At 46.8% G+C, this 24,324-nt stretch overlaps 1 protein-coding gene across 1 annotated transcript; it reads right to left on the bottom strand.

Annotated features, from left to right (window-relative positions):
• Window positions 1-2,345: 2,345 nt before the first annotated feature.
• Window positions 2,346-14,672, bottom strand: LOC119861327 (regulator of cell cycle RGCC-like). The gene is made up of 5 exons (XM_038416347.2): window positions 14,277-14,672; window positions 8,393-8,548; window positions 7,508-7,588; window positions 5,725-5,787; window positions 2,346-3,846 (listed from the first exon to the last, which is right to left on the bottom strand). The coding sequence occupies exons 1-5, from the start codon at window positions 14,308-14,310 to the stop codon at window positions 3,839-3,841; spliced, it is 342 nt and encodes a 113-aa protein (XP_038272275.1). The 5' UTR covers window positions 14,311-14,672; the 3' UTR covers window positions 2,346-3,838.
• Window positions 14,673-24,324: the final 9,652 nt, after the last annotated feature.

The raw sequence follows: 24,324 nt of genomic DNA, 5'->3' as shown, positions 1-24,324 counted from the left end.
CACGGCACTTATGCAGGTGGATGCACCTTTGCCCAGGCATCTGTTGCTATGGCAATAGGCGCTATACATCTACACTGCCCAAAAATGCCCCTGGCAGGGAGTTGCAGTGCCCAGGTCAATTGACTCTGGCTTGTGGGGCTCATGCTACAGGGCTAAAAATGGCAGCATAGCCATTCTTGCTCAGGCTACAGCCCAGGCTCTGAAAGTCTGGCAATGGGGCTGTGTCTCAGAACGTGGGCTCCACCCTTAGCAGGAGCATCTACACAACTATTTTTAGCCCTGCAGCATGAGCCCAATTCAGTGGAGCCAGGCTCTGAACCTGCCTGCCTGAGGGTGAGTGTAGATGTACTCAGGTAGTCAGCTTTTGGGGCAGAACTCCTCTGTGTTTGTACAGCACCTAATGCCCTGGGGCTCCTATAGGCTACTGTAGCACAAATAAATAATGATTTGCCAGGAGACACTCTGTTCTGTGAGCCAATGGATACTAAGCTGGGATCCAGTTTCAACCTCCCACCCAGCTCAAGAGCTAGAGCTACAGCTGATGTAAATCAGTAACACTTCACTGAAGTCAGGGAAGCAAGTGCCACCAATGTACACCTTTAGGGCAGCTCAGGGTCTGAAGTTTTGGTTTGGGCTCATCCTCCTTTTAACAAAGACAAAGGTGGCAAGAAGCGAAGGAAGGTGACTCAATCCTCTCGAGTAAGGTTTAAATTTGTGGGGGGTTAAAAAGGGAAGAACTAGAAAAAGACTAAAACAGAGAATTGAAATGTGAGAAGTGGTCAGATACCTTCCCCAGCCCGAGAGAAAACGCTGTTGCTCCCAGTCTCTGCTTTTCCCACCTATCCTCAGCACCAGCACTCGTCCTCATTTCTTCTAATACCCAATCCCAGTTCAGCTCCCTCGTCCCCATGTTCCTAACATTTGATGAACAACATCAGCTTGGTTCCCTATAAACTGGTTCTGGCGTTCTGCCCTTCCATTGATGATCTCTTCTGATCATGTCAAGGTTTAGTGTCCTGTTCTGTACACAACATTTGTTTAAAAACACACACAGAGCCAGACAGCTTTAGTCCAAGCACTGCCTGCTCCCGCTCTCTGTGAAACTTAGCTGGTCCAAGCTGCAGAACTCCCACCAGATCAGTTGTGAGATCAGAGCCACCCACTCCAAGGCACCAGCTGTAGGAGGCCTGACTTGAGCCGGGCAGTCCCCTGGACACAGAGTTCACACCTCCCCCCCATGCCCCTTCTCAGATACATTGACTCAAAACCATAAACCCAGACATTCACCTACACACCCAGACATTCATCTGTGTACAGCCTATCACACTCACACCTCGTCCTGTCCCTTGCAGTCTTAGACTGGAGAACAGGAGTGTGATTCTCCACCCCACCCCCTGTGGCCTGTCTCCCTAAGAAAGTTTCTTGGCTTGTAAACCAGCAGTGAAATTCCTGAAGTAGTCCTAGAGAACATATGCAGAGAGCAACTCAGGTGCACAACACATGTTTTACAAAGCTGACAGGGCAGCGCTCAGACTCACAGTAGCATAGGTGCCGTTTGGGTTTAATGTTCACAAGCAGCCTGACCTCAGCATGCGATGGCCACTTGGACATGCCTTCAACGCCCTGTCCTGCTACGGCCACGCAAGTGCCTTCCTCTGACTCATCAACGCAAACAACTCTTTAAACAATGTTTCCTCAAAGAGGCAGTGGTTTGCCAGACACTAGCTGGGAACAATCCCCAGCAGGTGACAGCAGTTTGGGGAGGATCAGAGACATAGTTTGAACCCCACATGTAGGCAAATTTTATCAGAACCATAACACTAGGATATCATTGGATTTATTATTTAGGGGGCTGGATTTCAGGAAGCCTTTGGTGAAACGGCCTTGGATTTGGATTGCTAACACTCCCCAGAGGGAGTCATTTTCAAGACCATCTGACTCAGCATGTCGTTTTTGGAGACTGTAGGAAAAAAAAAAACCAAAAACCAAAAACAAGTCTCAGCCTCAACTATCACAAAGTCATCTCTCTGCTGTAATAAGGACTCCAGGGGTCAGAGGATGCAATCTTGCATATGAGCCCCATGCCCATTGATGCATTTTCAAGCATCCTCGTTGCTTGGCTACTTCTGTCTGAATGCTGCGATATTTCTCAGGGTGACCCAAGGGTCAAACATAGCCCATGTGGGAGAATCACTTAGCCCCAGCTCCCATCACAGATCCTTTGTCTATGGGGTTCGGTGCAACCCTATAACTACAAGATTACTTGAGTGCACAGCTCTGAAATTCCAGGAATGGGAAAGCCTTGGAGGCAGCATTCACAGAGCAAATCCACACAGAGCGAAGGCTCCACAAAATCCTTTTATTCATAAAATACATGCATGTCTTTATAAAAATTTTCAAATCATCCTTATTTTACAATATTTACAACAGTACAAGCATTCAAGGCAGAGGCACTTAGGGTCTGGTCTGAAGACGTCCAGTAAACAGCCGGGGACTTATGAGAAAGTAAATACCATCATCTGTTTATTTAGGCCAGTGGTTTTCAACCTTTTTTGCATTTGCAGACCCCTAAAAAATTTCAAATGAAGATGTGGACCCCTTTGGAAATCATAGTTCATGGACCCCCAAGGGTTCACAGACCACAGGTTGAAAACCACTAATTTAGGCAATAGCTATCTTCTTGAACCTGAAGAGAGACACCTCATTGCACAGATCCTCAGCTGGTGGTACTTTAGCATTGCTCCATGGACATCAATGGAGATACGTCAATTTATGGCAGCTGAAGATCTGGCTCGGAATCATTATTAAAGGCCATTTGTTAGGATTCAACAGCCTCCTTTGGTCAATATGGATCAACACAAAATTTGGTGTTATCAGCTGTAAAGCTGTGACCCAAATCCAAAGCTGACGGATGTTCAGCTCTGGTGGTTTGCACAGTCCCATTGGAGATCCAGAGGGTTAGTATGGGTCAATGGCAATCCACTGGTAGCCTAACCCATCTGAAACCCTTATGGAAGGTGCCTAGAGCATGAGCAGACATTTAGCCAACTTTAAAATGGAGATGCCCCTCAATTGCTGCAGGTGGTATTTGCCAAAAGAGCTACCACTGATGCCAAAGAGCCCTGCAGTGTTAAAGTACTGCAGGAGCCAGGAGGTTCATTAAGAGCAAAACCATTGTCCACAGGCCCAGGAAATACTGTACAATTTCTCAGAGAGGACCCTGATGGAGCTGGGAAATAAAGAGGCTTCACCCTGCTTTCCTTCTCATTACAGATGGGACTCCAGGGTAGCTTACCTTGGCTTTCAATTCCAGCACTTGCAATTCTGCTCAGAGTAAAGAGGTCTCCTCAGAACTCTACCCTACCCTCAGAGATGGGGAGACAATACATTGGGAAGAGGAGGGTGGAGGAGTGCTATGGGTAACAGCTGGAGAAATTTTGCCTTGAAAGTGGAAAGTTTTTGTGGTTAGTAGCCCACCAAATGCAGAAGGAAACATGCCAAGGCCAGTACCTAAATAAATCCCAACTCGCAGGTCCTCCCACCCTGAGATGAATCAGTATTTTCTATTTATGCTGATTGTCTGAAGAGGGACAATCAGATGACAGAAGGAAACCAGCCAGGATTCTCAGGCAGGATGTATTTGCACTTCAGATCTGTTGTTGTTGCTGGACAGTTGCTCTGCAGATGGAAAGTGTGTCTGTATTATGCTTGCTCCATGGGGCATGAATTTTAGACCCTGCTCTTCCAGAGTAGAACATGAAAGGATGGGGTGAAACAATGAGAAACATCACAGTTCTGCCATAACCTCTTCTCAGAGCTCCAGGCCAGAGACAGCACCTCACATCTCTGCAGGGCAAAGAAGAAAATGTATTGTTAGGCCATTGAACTCAGCCAATGCAAAGGAAACCCAAACTCTGTTTTGCCAGACTGTGTGTGTAGTGGTTAAAGCAGGAGATTGGGAATCAGGCCTCCTGGATCCAGCTCCTGGCTCTGCTTGGGGTTAACAGCCAACATTTCAACAATGACCAGCTGAACTTGTGACTTCTGTGGGGGGACATTCAGGGGTGCTGAGTAACCAAGGAACTCCAAGGGTGCTGATCAGCACATCTGAAAATGGTCAGACCCTAATTGCCTTAAGCTGGGCACCAAAAAATGACTTTAGAAAGTTTGGACCTTAATTGTGTCTCGTTTCCCCATCTGTAAAGATGGAGACCAGCCATCCTGCAAAGAGCTTGGAGATGCCTGGGTGCCAGGTGCTGGAGAGGAGCAGCATTTTGTTATCACTGCTTCTCTCCCAAGTGAGCCATTATGAATGGGAGAGGATTCCATTTACAGCTTTTTACTCATTCTAGAGAAGTGGGCCAGAGGTTGCGATCAGTATCCCTGCATACGGATGGCAGAAAAGAGCAAAGATTTCCCTTAGACAAAACTGAAGCTAGAAACCCTCTCCCACCTACATACATAAAACCCCCCTAGGTTTCATTAGCAGGGAGCAATGCAGCAGGCAAAGAGAGTTGCAGGAAAGATCTCTCGCCCTGCTCAGCAAAGGCCAGTGTTACAGGCCTGCAGGTCAGTGTTTGTCCAATAGCAGCCCAGCCCCAGCTTGCTGGCCTGAGCTCCTGCTGTCACCACAGATGATCCTATATGCTGGACTTCCACACTGGTTTGATTTTTTCATTGCAGCCGGCTGCTTGAGTGAGGGGAAATCCAACCTGGGCCAGCTCTCTCTGGGGGGTTTCCTGCCAGCGCCAGCACAGAGCAAGACAAATGTAATCAGGAAGTGCTGTCATTTCCCTTCCCCTCTCCTCTCAGACTAGAGGGGCGCTGCAAGGAAGCAGCAGGGGTGCAGAGCTGGGGCAGCAGCATGCCAGGGCTGCCCCGAACACACTGGGCCAATATAGCCCTGAATGATGGAGACTGTAGAATTTATCACCTGTAGCACGCCCAGCACTTCACCAATATCTGTCAGGTCCCCAGCCACCTCCCTCGGGGCAGGACAGTATTCCCCCCCCCCGACAGATGGGAAAGGGTGGTGCAAGAGGGGAAAGGAGACACTCACCCAAGGTCACCCCAGCAACTGGCTGGAAAAGACTAGACTGGAATCCCAGGGTGAAATCCTGGCTCCATTGAGGTCAGGGGGAGTTTTGCAATTGACTCCAATGGGGCCAGGATTTCACCCAAGATCTCCAGATTCCACTAGTGTTTAATGCTGGTGTTTCTAACAAGCCTGAGGGACTTAGGAGCCCAGGTTTATTGATTCCATGGGAGCTGAGTGGTGCTCTAGGGGATTCAGGCCCTTAACTCCCACCCTTAAACACTAGATTACATTCCCCGCCATGGCTGCCTTATGCCAGACTAACCCAGGAGGATACACTGTAGCCTAGACACCACCTTCCAGCCCAGGGGCTCTACAGCCCTGGAGGCAGCAGGCCAGAATTCACACCTGCCAGGTTCCCATGCTGTCTGTCAAGGTACAATTCCTAATGTTAAAGGAGAGCAGGATGCAGCCACCACAGGACAGGCAGCGCTCCTGCAAGAGGCTGCACCGGGTAGAGAACAGGGAGAGGCGTAGTCAGACACAGTCATGCCTAGGGACAAATAGTCAGCCTGGGTCCGTTGCCGTAGTTCTATTGACTTCAGGGGAGTTGCACTGATGGCCACCAGTGGAGGATCTAGCTTTCAGCAGTCACCAAAACATGGCAGAGATCAAGGCTCCATACATACCCTCTAGCACTTTATCCAGATCTGCAATGAACTCCTCCAGCTCCTGTGTGTCCCCGAGTTTAGCTAACAGAGAAAAAGATCCATGGTCAGATGCTCGGCATGCCACACCCATCCCAGTGCAGGTTACAAAAAGAATTCTCCTCTGCTTCTTCTACCCATGGCTGCTCAGGCCATGCTACTATTACGGCTTTCATAACATCATCCACTGGCACATCTTGTCACAGGATTTGGAACGTCTGGGATGTCGTTTATAGACTAGCCTCAGGCGAGGTCCTACACTATGAACTAGGGGTGGGATTCTTCTGCTTGTGCACACACACACACACACACACACAGGTGCACACTCCATGCAGCTGCGTAGCGCGGGAAGCTGCAGTAGAAGTGGCTGAGCCCTGCCACGTATGTACCTGCTGTTTAAAGGCAGTTTGCACTCAGCACAGCTCAGGCATTCCTCCGTCACTACCTGGGCTACCACAACGATACCACTCTTTATACTCATGCGAGTGCTCACGGAGCTAGCGTGAGCATGCGTACATGAGCCAGGGAATCGCATCCCTAGCTCGTAGCGTAGGCATAGCTTAATGTGAAATCTAACTGGGCTGTGGGGTATTTCTGATGGCCAGTCTGGAGTACAAATGATTGTTCTGCCTGGTATTATGGCCCAGGTCCTTGGGAACGCCTTAAATCAAAGCCCTGAGACTTGACAGTAAGATGCATATACTGTGATCTTTACTGATCACATCAGCCCTGCATGAGCACTTATTAATCTCTCAAGGTCCTGCACTGTACACACTCATCTTACGGCAAAATGTGGGATGGATTTTTCTGGGGATAGCCTTTCCAAAGTCCTGACTAGGAACTGAAGAGCCTGAGGGGGGATGATGGTGTCCCCAGGAGACTTCTGGGAGAGCATCAGACATGTAAGCCATGGTCCCTTTATTGTGACATGGAAATGTGTGTAGGGGACTCTCCCTAATCTCTGAATCCTCGTACAGATTCTGGTCTCATTTCTACAGGGGACACAGGATGTCACCCCAGAACAATCCTTCTTAGAGGTCCTTGTGCAACCACCAGCCTGTATCCCCATTAGCACAACCAGTTCAGCCCAGCCAACATGCTTCTGGGGTTTAGAGTGGCCCAAAGGGGTGTCACCTGGACTGATGGACTGAATTTAAGCGAAGGAAAATTCAGGTTGAATATTAGGAGGAACTGACAGCTTAGAGGCAAGGGTCCCCTTCTCCTCTCACATTCACTGGGGTGAGTCAGGAGCGGCTCCAAGCAAATCAGCGGCATTCTGATGTAGAAGGAAAATCAGGGCTACAGACCCAAGTATTGCTCTTGTTCCTGTGCCATGCAAAGCACGGCTTCTGAGATCACCCTCTGCTAGGCCCTCTGTCAGTGCCAGGGCTGGGTGACCCTTTCAGTAACAAGGTTCTGGGCTGGGATCTATGAGCCCTGAATGGACCCATCAGATTGGATTCCAGCCTGGATCAGAAACATGCTCAGTAACATCATGCATGTTCTGCAATCCAGAGGGAGTTGACTCTCCTCTCCATTCCTCACAGAACACACCTCTCTAGCCAGGATTCCCACATAAAAATATGGATACACTGCAGTTACTGAACTGAATGCACCTTACCTTTAATGCATTCAATTTCTCTAGGGCCATTGCTGAGGGAATGGGCTCAGATCCTGCATACTTCTATCCTGAGGACACTTTAAATAGGATTCCCCATGGTACCCCTTGAAGAGGATTTTTGATGGAGAGGTGTCCTGGTCTTACCTTTGGAGTTAGCAATGCTGGCCGACGTGTTGAGATCTTCTTCACTGGAGTTTAAACTGCTCCCAGGAGACGTGCTGGTACCTGCAGACAGAACAAGATCAGTCCCGGCATCATCTAGCTCCAAGAGCCACAGGGGCATTATAAATATGCCAGCAGGGGACAGGGGCCAACATGAAGCAACATGGATTCCCAAATCTAACTGCTGGGTCCCACTTTCTGCCAGCTGAGTTGCTGAACTGCATCACTCTTGCTACAAGTCTCAGCTACAGAAGGGAACAACGCTCTTTTACCAGCCCAGCAGAGGCCAAATTCAATTCAATCTAACAGCATCTTCTGTAGTCTGGGTGTGATGGTGGAACACCGTGATCTGGAACTTCAGTGGAATTATCCCAGGCACATGAGGGCAGAGAAAGATCAGAGAGGTGGGTTTTGGCCCAAGACCCTGGCATGTTATGCATCAGTGAAGCCATTAAATCCCTTCTCGCATGGGGGATACAATGCAGAGGCTGACAAACCCTTGACTTTAAAGATGCACCTGTCAGGCACACAGATACCACAGCCCCTCAAAGCACAGATGCTATCAAACAAAGCCCTAGAGGGAAGAGACCCATGAATGTGTGGCCAACATGGGGATGCTCAAAGACTGAATGACCTGGAAGTTTAATCACTGAACAAACCAGAGGTGCAGCCACAGACCAAATTGCAGGAGCCCTGCAGCCATGTTCAAGGGATCTCCAGCAATATAGTAAGCAGTTGGGTGGGGATGGAGGTGGCAGACATGTTCCCCTTGTCCCTCCCAGTGGGGTTTTCCCCAGTGATGAAACCTCCGCCCCAGGTGAACACCATGACTCCTTTTATTCTGCATCGATAACCCCTAAAACTCACTTTCTAGCTCATCGATGCCGCTGTCATAGACACTGGGGAGGGTCCTTCTCTTCAGCTCTTCCAGATGCTGCTCATACTGACAGATTTCACCCTTGTCAAAGTCTTCAATCACCTCGTCAAACTCCCTCAGGAGGTCATGGAGGTCATCTGGCAGCACTGAAGAGTCAATAGATCAGCTTGGTGAGTCATTCGGAGGCAAAGGCAAACAGACACACAGACACAGAACCCTGGAGTACTTCTGGGCAGGGTGGGAAGGGGGATCAGGATATCAGAAGGAGAGGGAAATTATGGGGAAAAGGAGGAAAAAGGTTTGCTGTGAAGCTTGAAAAATCAGATGACATGGGGAGAAGACAGTAGTTGTCCTGGGTGGTGGGAGCTGCATGGGGGGAAGGCTCTCACATCAACATTGGCCAGATTTTGGGGGAGAACTGGGAATTCAGTGCCCTGAGGAGAGCAAACAGACTAGGAGCCTGAGGTCAGTGATGTTACCCCAGTGTAGAGCCCATGCAAGAGTAATCAGAGTCAGGCCCTGGATCTGAGTAATGGGAAGAAACTAGAAAAGCAACTTTAAAGTGATCTGTAGAACAGAACAGCATTCCCATAGGATGGCCATCTTTAGCCACGTACATAATGGAACACAGGAGGAGCTGCTGCCTGGGTGTGCCTTTATCCACCCCCAGCATTCCCCGCCATGTACACTCCAGCAGCTAATCCCAGTTATGCTCTCAGCATCATGGGCTCATGGGTCAGATATGAGCATCAACCCCTTGCTCTCAGTTATCCATGTGATTGACTGGCCATCATGTCCTAATCAGCCAATGACTGTGCAGCCACTCATTTGCAGTAGTGCTCATGAGTGTGACCTGAGGACACCAGGGCTCTGTCTACAGAATGATTGAAACTGTGCCAGCAACAGCACGGATGCAGTTGTGAAGCAGAGAATCTGAGACAGATGCTGGGCCTGATTCTGATCTCACTTACTGCCTTAGCCTAGTGTAATGTCACCAATTTCAATAGTTACTGCCAGTTTACACCAATGCGAGATAGGAATCAGATCACGCCAGTTCATTGGATTCCTCCAAGTGGTTTTTAATGGGCATGGGAGGGGGAAAACCAAGGGATGTAAATTTGTAGAGGAAACTGTCAGGATTTTAGAGGAGCCCTGTATTTACTCCTTGGGAGCTGAGTGAGTTTCCAGGACCAGCCCTCCAGCTAAGTGCAAATCAAGCAATATAAATACAATTGGCAGAGTCTCCTCTATAATTTGACTTCCTTGTTGCAAAGCTATGAGCTGAGACTGTAAGCTTTGGCAATTCTGTAGGAGGAAAAAAAACCATCTGAAATGCAGCAGGGAGTGCTGGGAAAGCTGTGCAGTAATCCCAGCCTGGGGTAGAGCAGCAGATGTACTCCAGGATGTGTCTGAGCAGACCCCAGGCCACCAGCTTCAGCACTTGGACAGACAACTCTTCCTCACCCCCCTCAGAACTTTTTCAGCCTCACTCCACCCAACTGCTATGGTCATCAGCTTTCTAGCGAAGGAGGGCTGTAAGAGAGCCAGCAATTCTAGCCAGCTAAGGAGTAGCAGGGTTGCTGATGGATGGTGCAAGGTTCTTCTTCCCCCTTGAGGAGTAAGCATGTCCCTTCTGCAGCTCTACCACCAAGAATGTGCCAAATGCAGCTGGGAGCAAATAAAAGCTACTTCCATTGAAGTCAATGGACATCCCACCAGCTGGTGCATCAGCACTTTGTGGCTTGTAGCCAAACAAATTGTCACAATCAGTCACATCACCACTGACTTTGACCCATTGAGCCAAAGTTCTCCCTGATTTAACTCCATTGCCTTCAGGAGAGTAACAGCAGGGAAGACACTAACCCACTGCCATTTCCCCCCCACAAAGCTGGCCTTGAGAAACTTACAGAGTAGCCTCGGAGTGTAATAAAGAAACAACATTACAGACTTGCAGAAAGAAGAGCTGAGCTGATGCACTACAGGACCGCAAGAGAGTCTTCAGCACATTTACAAACCACCTCTCTACACTACACAGAGCCAGATTCTGCTCTCCCTCAGAGTGGGGTAAGTCAGAAGTCCCTCCACTGGGAAGCTGGTGTCTGAGCAGAAACAGGCCTGTCAGCTGGGTCTCTCTAGCCACCTGTATACAGGCCCATCACCATAGTAGATGGCTGGCTCACTAACATTAAGAGGCCAGATCCTCAACTGCTGGAAACCTGTGTAGCTAATTGCCCAACAGATTTGTCCTCACAACACCCCATGACAGCACTGACACCCCCATTTTACATATGGAGAACTAAGGCACGGAGAGACCAAGAGACTTCTCACAGGAAGCTTGTGGCAGAGTCTGGAACAGGACTCAGATCTCCCAAATCCCAGGTCCATGCCTTGACCCCAAAAAACCACCTTGCCTCATCATTTCCCTCCAGAAGAGGCAAATTATCTCCAGAAGGCATGTAATGTTCTTGGGATCACATCAGCACACACTGCAGAGAGCTTAAAATAAGATCTTAGCTTCAAAGTGTTTACAGTATAAACATTTGCTCTGTGAGCTCTGAAAGACTATTGAAAGCTTCTTCTGTTCACACACACTCCCTCCTCAACTCACAATAGAATATGTTTATGAGACTCAAAGGTTTTGATGCAAGTCAACCTGAGCAAGGAAAAGTTTGTCATGATTAGATTTTGTATGGAATATACTCTCCTCTGTGAGCTGGAGACCCCCTGCAATACTCATGAAGATTAGGGCAAGTTTAAAATGGAAAGCCATCCTGCTCCTTTACCCATCAACCTCCTTGCTTTGCTGGCTTCAAGTTCAATCACATCCTTAGCATCACATACAAGAGCCTATTGTCTATGTGTTCATTTCCTCTGAGGTTTTCTTGACAGTAGACTTTAAAAACAAAACAAAAACAAAAAAAAACCACAATCAAAAAACCTTTCTGACCTGTATGATAACTGATGTACTCAACTGAAATGGATCCTGGTGAGCTACTGGGATCCACAAGCTGGGTTCTGATTTCATCTATGCTGGTATAAGTCAGGTTTAAGTCCACTGAGTTACTCTGGATTTAGCTTAGCTGCAATCCAGCCCTATATGTGTAAATTCATGGCTATTTATTGAGAGTACCACTCTCAGAGGAAGATCTCATCGGTCATCCATGAGTAACAGCTTTCAGAAAGATCAGAAAATTCTCCTGCTGCATTTACAGCTTATAATTATAACCACTTACAAACACAAGCACAGACAAGATAATTGAGAATGTAATGAAGCCCGACTTCTGTGTGGGTGTGCACAGGCACGTGCGGGTGTGTGCGTATGAGTGAGAGATAACGGCTACTGCCCCGATCCTTGTGCCATTTCAAGAATGAGGCTAACGGTACACAGGTTATCTGCAGATGGCAGGAAACATACACAATGCAACTTCTATCAACCAGCAACTGTTTTTAGTTACAGATTATGGCAAGAGGAGGTAGAATTGTGCTGCAAGAGTGCCTTCTGAGTGACATATCTTGGCTCTCTGAAAGTCCCTAATAAATAACTTGTTTTGTGGTTCTTACCACAGTTTAGAGGGGAAAACCCTTATCATATTTCCCTAGTCTTCAGTAAAGCAGTCCACCTTTTTTCCCTTCCATTGTACAACATGCATTTACTCTTTTGGGCAGAAATGCAATGCAGATAGGCTTCATGGGGAGAAAGCTGCCGAAGAGAAGTTGCTGCTTGGAATAATTAATGGCTAGTAAACAGTTTACAGGAGTGTGATTCCAGGATGGGGTTTTTCCCCCCCACAGCCTTGGAAGGAATCAGGATTAACACTGGAGACAGCTGACTTGCCTGCTCATGAGAGAGGCGCTACAGGCTTTGAGGTTCAATGCTGCAGCCGCTGCTCTGTACCCTTTAAGTCTGGCAGCTGGAGCTGCCTCTCATGATCAGTGCCTATCAGTAGATGATCAAGAAAAAAAATTGGGGCAGGGGGGATTTTTATCAAAACGTGGCTGTGTTTGGATACTGCTCCCTGCATGCAGGGACACATATCCACAAGAGCATGGATTATAGCTCACGAAAGCTTATGCCCAAATAAATTGGTTAGTCTCTAAGGTGCCACAAGGACTCTTCATTGTTTTTACCCATCCTTTAACATTCATGAGAAGAAGGAAGAAATATAACAACATAATCCGATCCTGGAACCCTTAATCCATTGAAGCCAGTGCAATGAGCTGAGGATCAGACCATAAAATTCTATCCAAAGGATGAAAACAGTTCCACATGGAAGTTTACTCTTTAGAAATGTTAAACAACTCACACTAGCTTTGTAGAACAGCATAATAGGTTGCAGAAGGGGAGGAAAGCTTGCCGGGCTTTGGGGTTGTTGGTTTTATTTATTGATTGCGATCCCACAAAAAGTAATGTTAATTGAACCCAAGTTGCAGTTATCTGTAAACATAATAAAGCACTATAGGATTCGTGACATTTTGGATGGCTGGTTACTGATGGTTTTTTGAAACCAGACAGATTTTTATTATTAATGCCAGTTGATTTTTTGTTCACATTGTTATTATTTCAATAAGAGAAAAGGAATGTCTCTTCACGACACAAACCTGTGACCTGGACTTTTAGGAACACATCTATTTCTTTCTTCTTTTCTTTTGAAGTTTGGTCTGAAGTACATTTGTTTTCTAGGGCTGAGAGATGCTGGGAAGGCACTGTTGCAAGATCATAAAGATCAGAGATATATATTTTAGTTACTGTGTGATGATTTATGTTAATTATTGGGGAAAGAGTCTATTTGTGTAACTTTATTTTTAAAATATGTCAAGGATTACTTAAGGCAAAAGGTAGGCACTCCTTTTTTATTGACTGTGTACACAAACAAAGTAAATACACATACAACATGTATATCTAAGATAACACCTTTCCCTCTTTAGTATGAGTGAAGAGACGAAAGAGCAAGCTCACTGTACTTGGTTTAAAAATAAATGAGCAAGTCTGGCATTTTTCCTCCAATGAGGTTTTAGGTTAAGGGCAAATAATCAAAAATACACACCGCATATTGGATTTTTTAAAATAGCATGTGGAAATAATTCTTGTGATATGAATTGTTTTCAATAAATTTTTTTTTCAGTTATTTAACACCATTTATGATGATGCTTTATTGTGATTTTAAATCAATCTAGAGCAACAAATTATATTGAATAGAGAGAAGTTCTATAAGCGAGGGTGAGGAGAGATCTTTTAAAAATACAAAAAAGACACACTGAACAATTATTTCTCCCCACTCAGAAGATCAGAGGTAGCGATGCAGGCAATTCATACTATAGCATTCAAACCGATGCACCAACCTCTTCGATATTATCCCTTTTTAAAAACTGGATTTTCCAAGGATGACAGGCAAGGTTAAACATATAAAGCGCTACAAGGTTTTTAAACAAAACAGAAAAGGTCAATAAGAGTTTTCAAATACATTAATGAATAGAAACTCATTTGCATTTCAATGATCAAACCTTGGGGGGCGGGGGGGAGGGATAGCTCAGTGGTTTGAGCATTGGCTTGCTAAACCCAGGTTTGTGAGTTCAATCCTTGAGGGGGCCATTTAGGGATTGGTCCTGCTTTGAGCAGGGGGTTGGACTAGATGACCTCCCGAGGTCCCTTCCAACCCTGATAGTCTATGATTCTATAATTGTAGGTTTCAGAGTAGCAGCCGTGTTCGTCTGTATTCGCAAAAAGAAAAAAGGGGGACTTGTGGCACCTTAGAGACTAACACATTTATTCGAGCATAAGCTTTCGTGAGCTCCAGCTCGCTTCATCGGATGCATTTAATGGTAATAACTCACAGGAGAAGGGGGAAAGTTAATAGAGAAGGAGGCAGCACCAACCTGCATGGCTCGTGTTCCCTGGGGGGCTGGCCATGGTCAGCTGGGAAAAGGCTCCGCTCTTCTGCGCGGGGAGACAATCGCTCACGCTATGAACGCGCCTAAATGCCAAGAGCTGTTTTCACACAGGCGCGGCAAGCTTTGCGCTTTCGGCCCCGCCCCCCTCCTTCGCGCTAAGCCAATCAGAGGGCCGCCCGCAGCCTGTCACGCGGCGGCGGCGGCAAGAAGGGGCTTTTCTGTGAATGGCGTGGAACGCGCGCCGCGGAAAGAACGCCGGGGTGTCCGGCCCAAACCCCATAGCGCCGCGGCCCCGAGCGATCGCTCACGAGCCTGCCGACGGGGCAGTGCAGGCCACCGGGGGGCTCCTAGGCCGGAGGCGCAGGAGTATTGAATCCGTGTGCGTGGAGGAATTTGCAGAAGAGAATCAAGTCGTGCAGGGCGTGGGGTATGGCAGACAGGATGAGCACCTCGATGACTCGCCAGTGGAGGTGTTTGCAGAGAGGACTGACATCTGGGGGCGGTGCCTGGGTGTAATAATGCCTTGGTGAGGCAGTGATGTCTCTGGGGGGGTATGAGGAGAAGGCGGAGCCATTGTTGGCGGTGATTCGCAGGGTATCTGGACAGAGCGAGGACGAAACATTTACGGGAGGGAGGGGAAGAAAGGTGTCCAGGACTGTTTGCAAGGGATGGGAGACTAAAACGTGTGTATGCACGAGAAAGAGTGCTCAGTCCGGGCGCTAGCAGAGGGGATGGATACATCCCTTAGCGGTATGCGGAGGCATCTGAGAGCAGGAGCTGGGGGACGGGCCCTTTTCAGCATTACACAGCGTGGATGAGTCGTGAAAAGTACCCAAAATGTGTTACATAATTTATGGACGGCCCCATAACATCCTCCTACAGTTGAGAGCCCATGTAAAGAGGGCTTAAAGTGTTCCGGGCAGAAATGGCATATCCAGACAGGTGAGGGGGTGGGGGACTTCACCAGTCAGTAAAATCACCCTTTTCTCAGTGCCTTCTTTGGTCCCAAGTCTCCAATTAACAATGTCAAAAACAAACTAAAAAGCAAAATCACTTGTCAAAGAGCTGAGTTTAACATGCTTACTTCGTTAGGTTTCATGTTTCCCGTAGTTCTTGTTTCTACCAGTAAATCCCAAATTGTTCTGTTTGAAAACACTGGCTTCCTTCTGTGTCTGTTCATTGAGGGTGTAAGTTCACAATTAAGACACAGATCTGAGTATTTAGGATACATTCCTAATCTGATTACATGAGCTGTAACTACTGCTGGTACAATGCTATGCATTTCTTGTAATTAAATCAAACTCAAAAATTCAGGACTTGGGGGAAGGTGCAAAGAAAAACAATTCACTCAGTTTCTAAGTGGAAACTTGCCATTAATGTCACTGAGGACCAAGGGTCTGGCTTGGTCTGGAAAAAAAGGAGCCACATTTTAAAATGATTCATGCTTGGTGTGCCTTGATTTTAAGGAGTCCAGTCTCAGCACTATAAATGATTCTGATTTTCAGAAGATGAGTGCCCAACTCTGTCTGAAAATCAGGCTCTTTAAAGTCTCTCCAGTTGGGCACCCAAAAATCACTAGTTTCAGAGTAGCAGTCGTGTTAGTCTGTATTCGCAAAAAGAAAAGGAGTACTTGTGGCACCTTAGAGACTAACAAATTTAGTGATTTTTGAAAATATAAGCCCTGGTTTGTATTTAGCAAAGACAAGAAAGTCTGAAACCCACACACAATGGGCTTTTCTATATGGGGAAGCTATTGCAAAATAAGCAAGGGTGTGAATTTAAAGAGCAATAACTTTTCCACATTAGCTATTCCAGGCTATTTCCCTGTGTAGACAAACCCTTAACATAAACGGTGGAACATGTCCTAAAATCTACCCTGCTCCTGCAATCAGTTACACATGAGCAGATGTTTATGCCCACACAGAGCTCTATGCATGAGCAAGTGATTGCAACATAGATCTCAATTCAGGATCGAGGTGTTAACCATATGGGTGCTGAGTGAGTGACCTCAACACTCTTGGTGCTCAGCACTAAGCAGAACTGAGTCCTAAGAACACACCAGCTGGTTCAAAGAAGTTAAAAACTCTGTTGGCAAAATGGAGAAAGCCTGTAAGTTCTGCAAGTCAAGTAGAGCTCTAAATTAAAGAATTTACAAGTTTTACTGATAAAACCAATGAATTTGTTAGCTCCATGAGCTGAACAGCTATAGAGATGGGAGTTCATATGTGCTGCAAGACTGGGAGCTCCATATTTTTCTTCTTTAAAGAAACAAAAAACCTAATAAATCAAGCCAGCATTTATGCAACATTAGGTTACAGAGTTAAAATCACACACAATGAAGGCATCTGATTCACCATTGCTGCAGTTTTATGCTGACATAACTCCATTACTTTCAGTGCAGTACCACTGGCAATGTTGCCAGCTGTGATGATTTGATCTCAAGTCTCATGATACCTAGTGTTTTGCTTCAGACCCCAGCAGCTGGAGTCATGTGATGGCAGGAGATTCTCAGCTTCCATTTAAAAAGCTCTGCTTGTGGAGAAAAGCTTGAAAATGTGACCTGAATGCTCTCTGAAGACTCAGAAGGCAAAGAAAAAGAACCAAAAAGTTAAGTTTTTATTAAAGAAATCTTGTGATTTTTTAAGGCAGTTTTATGATTTTGGGGAGAGCTGACTCTTCACTTTTTGAAAATTTGGGATTGGCCATCCTGCTCTGGTGTAATGTAGAGCAGCATGATGAGATGCCAGAGATGGAAAATGCAAGCTCCCAATATGCGGGTGTTTCACATATGCTATTTTCTATTCCTGCTGGCTACTCTTGCTGCTGCAGAATGCACAGAAGATGTGCAATGCGGGTGAGCACCTGGTGTTGCTGGCTTAGGGCTTTTGTAGTTCCTGGCTATCTGTAATTTTGCTGTGCAGCCTCACAGCTGCCTTCACACAGCTCTTTGGCTCCCATTCAGAGAGACAAGTCCATGCTTACCTCACCAGGAGAGGGAGAAGATGAGCTCGAGTTAGTCCTAGGCTCAGTCAGAAGAGCTGTTGTAGCAATTCAATCCCCTCCAGCTTGTGTGCAGGTCCTAGTAGATCGTGGGACATTGACAATACTGAGTGCACCCTGATTGGCAGCCTCAGCAAAGAGGCCCAGGGCAGAATGGGCCATAAAGACCACAGAACTCCTGTCTCAGACCAACAGGCCCTGCCCACCTCCACATTTGCTGCTGAGGCACATTGGTGTGGGGGAAACTTGTCTGTCTGCTGACCTTGTTTGGTGTTTAAACTGCAGCAGTATCTACAATGTGCTGGGCGGAGCCCCTGCCCACTAACCTAGCAGTGGGAAGAGACAAATGAACAGACAAAGGAGGTGGGAATGAGATACAACATATAGCAGCGGTTCGTGGGGATAATTGGCATGAGTGGTGACTGGCACGGGTCTGGGGCCAACCAAGTGACATGGGTGGTGGCTGGCACAGGGGCCTGGGGCCAGTTGAATGACACCAATGGTGACTGGTACAGGGGCCTGGGGCCTGTCCCCCCTCACTGGATACTTGGCGCATTAAATCCTGACTGTAGAATTGGAGTTTTATGAAGACCCAGAAAAGAAGTGAAAGGGGTCGTTTGCACCCTTTGCAAGCCTATTAATTGTAATATTTATAGAGCACCTTTCATTTGGAAGGATCCCAAAGTGATTTACATGCTGCGTATGTAGGGATCACTCACTAAGCTCTTAAGTGCAGCACCCTTTGGGGTGGAATGCAGCAGCTGACATAACTCCATTATTTTCGATGCAGTACCAAGGGCAGTGTTTCCAGCTGCAATGATTTGCCAGAAGCCCCATGCAACAGTTTTCAGGAGAGGAAGTGAAGAATTTGGACATTAGGAAAAACTTCCTAACCATCAGAGTGGTTAAGCACTGGAATAAATTGCCCTAGGGAGGTTGTGGAATCTCCATCATTGAGGATTTTTAAGAGCAGGTTGGACAAACACCTGCCAGGGATGGTCTAGATCAGTGCTTCTCAAGCTATCTGATTTGGGGAACCGGCAATTTTTTTTTCCAATGTGCGCACAGACCGGTAGCTGATGGCTCACGGACTGCCCTGGTCCGCGGACCACCACTTCGAGTAGCACTGGTCTAGATAATACTTAGTCTGCCTTGAGTGCAGGGGACTGGACTAAATGATCTCTCAAGGTCCCTTCCGTCCTATGATTCTATGATTCGATCTCTGATTGAAATGACATGGCGATGTCCACATGGACATGTTCCCCAAGACAGAATTGTGGTTGATGCCCCCATTAAATGGTTCCTGGGCTTTTTAACTTTCACGAGGTCAGAGCCTTGGTTTTATATCTCATCTGAAAGATGTGAGTTATCACTCTTTTGCCAGATTGGATCTATGCCTTGGAATACTAGCAGCTCAGCTGTTATTTCTGAAGGAAGCAGCCTTTCCTTCAAGGCAGGACAAGTTGTCCAGAGCATTAGCATGCTCAGAAATAAGGCCTATGTACACAGATTGCTTCATTAAATCCTTTGGTTCACATCCGTCCTGAGTATTGCTGGATGCTCCAGATGTTCGCTGCTCTCTCCTGTGCCAGAGGCAAAAACAAAACATCCTGGAATGTGGAAAACCCCCTACCTGCAGCATGACCTGACAACACTGAGGCCCTAACACAAGGTGACAATGTGACAATATCCCTTTCCTTTGAAATGAAACTCAACTCCCTGACTCCTGAGCTGCCTAGCCCAATTCTGTCCAACTCTGACACCCTGTGGCAGGAGGAGTGTATGACTCCTCTTTGTGACTGAGTTTTCTCTAAAAAAGAAAAGGAGTACTTGTGGCACCTTAGAGCCTAACAAATTTATTTGAGCATAAGCTTTTGTGAGCTCACGAAAGCTTATGCTCAAATAAATTTGTTAGTCTCTAAGGTGCCACAAGTACTCCATATCTTTTTTGCGAATACAGACTAACACGGCTTCTACTCTGAAACCTGAGTTTTCTCTGGGGCTCTAAAGCAGCCTGTGGTTGAAAAAAATCAAACGAGCAGGTGCTATTCTCCCGCAAACACAAGAGTTCCCAGTTCAACGTGTGAAGTGTCACTAAACAACTCCTGTCTCATCCAATGTTGCTTGCAGTATCCACATTTCACCTCTGTGCATTGGGATATTAAAGCACCACAACAGAAGCCACTGAGCTAAATTCTCTATGGAGTGAAGTCAGCTCCATTGATCCCAATGGAGTTTAGCAGAGGATTTGGCCCCCTATATTTAGGAGAGAGTTGTTTATCCCACTTCCAGCCCATATTTTCAGCTGGACTGGTGGCTTTAACTATGGGCTGGATGGGCCAAGGCTAAAGACAAACAGAAATGAGGGGGGAAAGAGAGGAAAAGGTATCCATTTCATTTGGTTTTCTCATGGCTGGAGTGTATGGGGGATATTTTTAGTCTTGTCCCTCAGTGACAAAAAGGGTTCATTCATCACTGCTAAGAGTACATGTGGTGGGCTCTTAGAGGCACCATCTCTCAGAGCAGACATTGCATCACAGTCCTTTATGGTGTCAATTAAAGTCCCCAGGGCTCTGAGAAGAGAACAGGAGTTAACCTTAGTGTCTCGGATTCTCTCACTAACAAGGATTCAAGGTCGAAGGCCAGGTGGGAGCCATGGCTGAGCCTGGGCTGGTGGCAACGTTTGCCTGAACCATGACTGTGCTCTCAGCATTTAGCTCACCACTGTATTAAGAGCTTTTGGGAGACCATGGATATGAAATGCAAAACCTATTATAGAAGCCGAACACAGAACTCCCATTAAGAAATGGGATTAGCACAGGCTCACAGGCGGACTATGAAATCAGTTCTAGATGCTCAAAGCACATGCCCTTAACCCGGTTTTGTGTCAGCTGTCCCAGGGGATTATGGGACCACAACGATCTCCCTTCCACGCCACAGACCAGGACTTTAAAATAATCAAAGAAGAATGAAGAATCCAGCCTGGGTTTTACACCAGATCTAGTGCATGCTAGGACAGGACACTTTGGAAGGGATTGGTTAATTTCACATAGATAATTGGCCGTGCTTGGTGCGATCCATATCCTAACTTGTTCTTTAATCCAGAATCAGTGTATGAAAGAAAGGCTCCCAGTGCCTTCGAGAGTTTAGCACCACACAATCCAGCCTTAGGATGATTTCATTTTTAGTGGACTGCTTCAGGGTCTATACATGAAACTGTATGAGACTGCACCTTAACATTTTCAGGGGTAACCTTTCCCACTGCAAGGAAAGGTCTCTAACCTCTCTGCCCCAAGCACACCCTTAGTCTTAGCTTGTTAGCTGGTTGCTATACTAGCTATCAACATGCATCTAGACTCCAGCCAGGGGTCTGAAAAATCATGTTGCTGGAAGGTAGAGGGGGGTGAGGGTTTCCCCAGGACATCCTGGTAAGTTTTGAAGAGCCCCGGGACAATGAGGAGCAGAGGTGAATGGAGCGTCATTATTCCTACCCGCTTACTTTAGTGGGTTGCAAGCTGCAGGCCAGAACAGGAACTGGCCCAGACTGGATGTGCCTCATGGGAGATGTAACTGCCCAGCCTCCAGCTAACACTCTCCTCACAAATGTGTTTGTATGTCTTCAGGCAGAAACTGACCTTAGTCAGGAGGAGATTTTTGATGTTTTAACAACACTGAGCTTTTCACTCCCACATAACCTGAATTTTGAGTAAACTCCCATCTAACGTTGTTGGTTTGTCTCCCCCAGCCCAGGAAGGACCAACTCCATGTTCAGGTTTCTTTCAGGCCCTTCCCTCAGGGCACGGTTTACTGGACTCCAGGACCCAGGGGCCTTTCCCTTTAGAATGCTCTCTGCTCCAGCGATGAATCACAGGACACAGCCTCCCTTCCATCTTTAAAGGCATCACCTGATCCCTTCCTAGATGGGTCTCATCATTGAACAAGGTTGGCTAGCACCAAGCCCCAAGCTGGCCCTTAAAAGGACAGACCGCCCTGTTACACTCCCTTGAATGCTGACTTTCTGGGGATGAAATCAGATCATTTTGATGAAATCGCAATGAAATGCCAACACCTCCTATTCAGAGGGGTTCAGATTTTGGGGTGACTATTTCACACAACCCTACATCAGTCAAAGAAAACACAAACATTGTTGCATTTAAGAGAACATGGATGCAGAGACCATCTAAATATTTCAAATCTAATAGAGTTTAGTCTTTAGAAAGGACTTGTCTAGATTAGGGTTTGAAGGTATGATGGTAGAACCTTAGCTAACACATTCTAACTAACACATTTGAAAGATCTGATGTAGATTGCCTTTACCATGTGCTAAACTGGTCAAATTGAAGCCAAGGAAGGAGCCTAGGCTTTCACTGGATCAGTTTAACATGTATTAAAGGCTACATGGCTTTGTCTACACTAGACTTTTCAACTGTTAGAACATGTTCTGACGTCCCTCCTTTAAATCTTAGCCTAGACTAGGCCTTCGGGCCCAGTCCTGCAAACCTTCCAGACATGGAACTCCCCTGTTGACAATGGGAGTTGTAAACAGACGGATTTTGCCTGGATGTGTGGCCCCAGGCTAACCACCCTGCTTGAAAGAAGTTGTGACAGCCCCACGTCCAGCAGCAGGGAGGAGGGAAGGAAATAACAACAGCCACTCCTCTAATTCAGATCTAGCCAGAAGGCGAAATTTATGGGGGCTCTTCAGCCATAACTCACAATGCCAGAAATTAGTTAAATTAACAACTTCCTCTTCCATATCTTTCTTTCTCATATACTTTGTGCTGCTGTAAGGCTTGAAGACACAGAGCACAATCCCCTAGTGTAGGTACAGCTATATGGATATTAAGACGTAACTATCACTTTTAAAAGATATACAGGAGGCACCTTGCCACTGACTGACCAGCACAAGACCAGTCTGCAATATGTTACCAACCATCCCCGCAGTGGATGCGGCCACACTGTGGCAAGCAGAATGGGAACCAGCAGCTCCCTCTGTAAGAAATTCCTTCCTCATCACTCAGCCTGATGAGAGACTGCCTGGTTTTGAGCTGCCACGCTAGCTCAGCTATGTCAGAGGTGTGGTGGTCAGGCTAGTTTATCATAAGGACTTCCTAGATGCCACACTGCTGACCCCAATGCTTTTAAACAGTGACAATGTCTGTGATTCCTACTTATGTCCTTTTGACACCTATTATATTTTCTTCTTGACTTATACACTTGTTTTAGTTTCCTACTTTATACTTTGTTGTTTGAACTATTCTCCATCTTTATTATACCACTTGTGCATTTGCAAAATAATAAGGTGCTTATACTGGCATAGCACTTTACGGTCATGGTGAGACAAAGTGCACATTTTTTGTAATATTTTTAAGAAACCTGTGTGTGCCTCAGTTTCCCCTTTGTGCTGCATTATTACCTGGCAGGTGAGAAAGGACACAGCTAAGAGACATAGATATGGGTATCACCTAGCTAGGTGGGCCTTAATCCCCATATCACTGGAGCATCTGAGAAGACAATGGCAAATCCAATTGCCCAGACACTGATACCTAACAATTGACTCAGAGAGATATAGACTTCCCCGCCGGCGGGGGGGGGGGGGGGAAAGCGGGTCTGAGCCACATCTCCCCAGTTCAGGAACAAAGGACTGGAGAGAGGTGAGGTGTGGGATAAGTGTTGGCTGCTGGAGGCAGTTGGGAGGCTCTGACCTGGGGTTCAGCCCAAGGAGATCAAACTGACGGACTCACGGAGCTTGCACAATGGGTTACAGCTTGGCTGGGTGCTGGGCTCCCCAGATTGGACTTTGCTTTAACCTACATTCCTCTATGCTAACCTAAGGACTTCCTATGCTCTGTTCCAGATGACTAATAAACCCAACTAGTTTGACAACGCTGTGTAAGTGTCACTGCAAATGCTTGGTGAGGTGCGTTAGTCTCTGAAGAGTGAACAAATCTCCACCGGGGTCTGTCTCAGTCGGATTTCCTGACTGGCACTCACAGTGTGAAGCAAGAGTGCTGCAGGCTCAGAGCTCCAGTCAAAGGAGGCAGTGAAGATGCATGGCTTACCTTGGAGGACGTGAGAGACCCCACAGGGGACCTGGCACATGGAAGGAGTTCCCCCCAGAGACTGTTCCAAAGCCAAGGCCATAGCACCAACGACCTTGGTGATGGGACACTAGATGGGGATGGCTCTGAGTTACTATAGAGAGTTCTTTCCCAGGTGTCTTGCTCAGAGCCGGCTCTAGGCAGCAGCTAAGCAAGCAGGTGCCTGGGACGATCCTGCTAAAAGTGCGGCACTCCGGCTGTTCTTGGGGTGGCACTCCGGCAGCAGCCCCGGTGGCAATTCGGCTGTGGCTCCTCTCCATTGTTTCTCGTCTGTGGCAATTCGGTGGCAGCTCCCTCTGACGTTCCTGTTCTTTCCGGAGGTGGTATATTCAGCAGGTTGGGTTATTTGGTTTTTTTTTTGCTGCTTGGAGAGGGAAAAAACATAGAGCCGGCCCTGATCTTGCTGTCTGGTGGGTCTTGTCCACATGTTCAGGGTCTAACTGATTGCCATATTTGGGATTGAGAAGGAATTTTCCTCCAGGTCAGACTGGCAGAGAAACGTAGGGGGTTTTAGCCTTCCTCTGCAACATTCAGCATGGGTCAGTTGCAAGTTTAAACTAATGTAAATGGTGGATTCTCTGTAACTTGAAGTCTTTAAATCATGATTTGCAGACTTCAGTAACTCAGCCAGTGGTTATGGGTCTATTACAGGAGTGGGTGGGTGAAATTCAATGGCCTACAACTGCAGGAGGTCAGACTGATCATGATGGTCCCTACTGGCTTTACAGCCTATGAGTCTGAGCACCAATCCTGTGGATCTGTGACACATGACTACACTCAAAAGTGGTACCAATATAATTAAAGTGGTACAACCGTGTAGTGTAGACACAGTTATACTGGTATAAAGATGCTAATGCCAGTCTAGCTTTTTCCCACAAATTTCTATTAGGTACCTTTACACCAGTATACCAGCAGCCACACTAGGGCCAGGC

The sequence above is a fragment of the Dermochelys coriacea genome, chromosome 9, assembly GCF_009764565.3.
Source record: "Dermochelys coriacea isolate rDerCor1 chromosome 9, rDerCor1.pri.v4, whole genome shotgun sequence".
Lineage (NCBI taxonomy): Eukaryota > Metazoa > Chordata > Testudines > Dermochelyidae > Dermochelys > Dermochelys coriacea.
The sequence above is the reverse complement of the archived record's forward strand: the minus strand, read 5'-3'. Positions and strand labels throughout refer to the sequence as shown.

Excerpts from the sequence above, each read along its gene's own strand:
- LOC119861327 (XM_038416347.2), bottom strand. The coding sequence starts at position 14,310 with ATGGCCAGCCCCCCAGGGAACACGAGCCATGCAG. Across the intron at positions 7,589-8,392 it reads CGGCATCGATGAGCTAGAAA|GTACCAGCACGTCTCCTGGG; the intron begins GTGAGTTTTAGG and ends TTCTGTCTGCAG. Across the intron at positions 5,788-7,507 it reads CAGCATTGCTAACTCCAAAG|CTAAACTCGGGGACACACAG; the intron begins GTAAGACCAGGA and ends TTTCTCTGTTAG.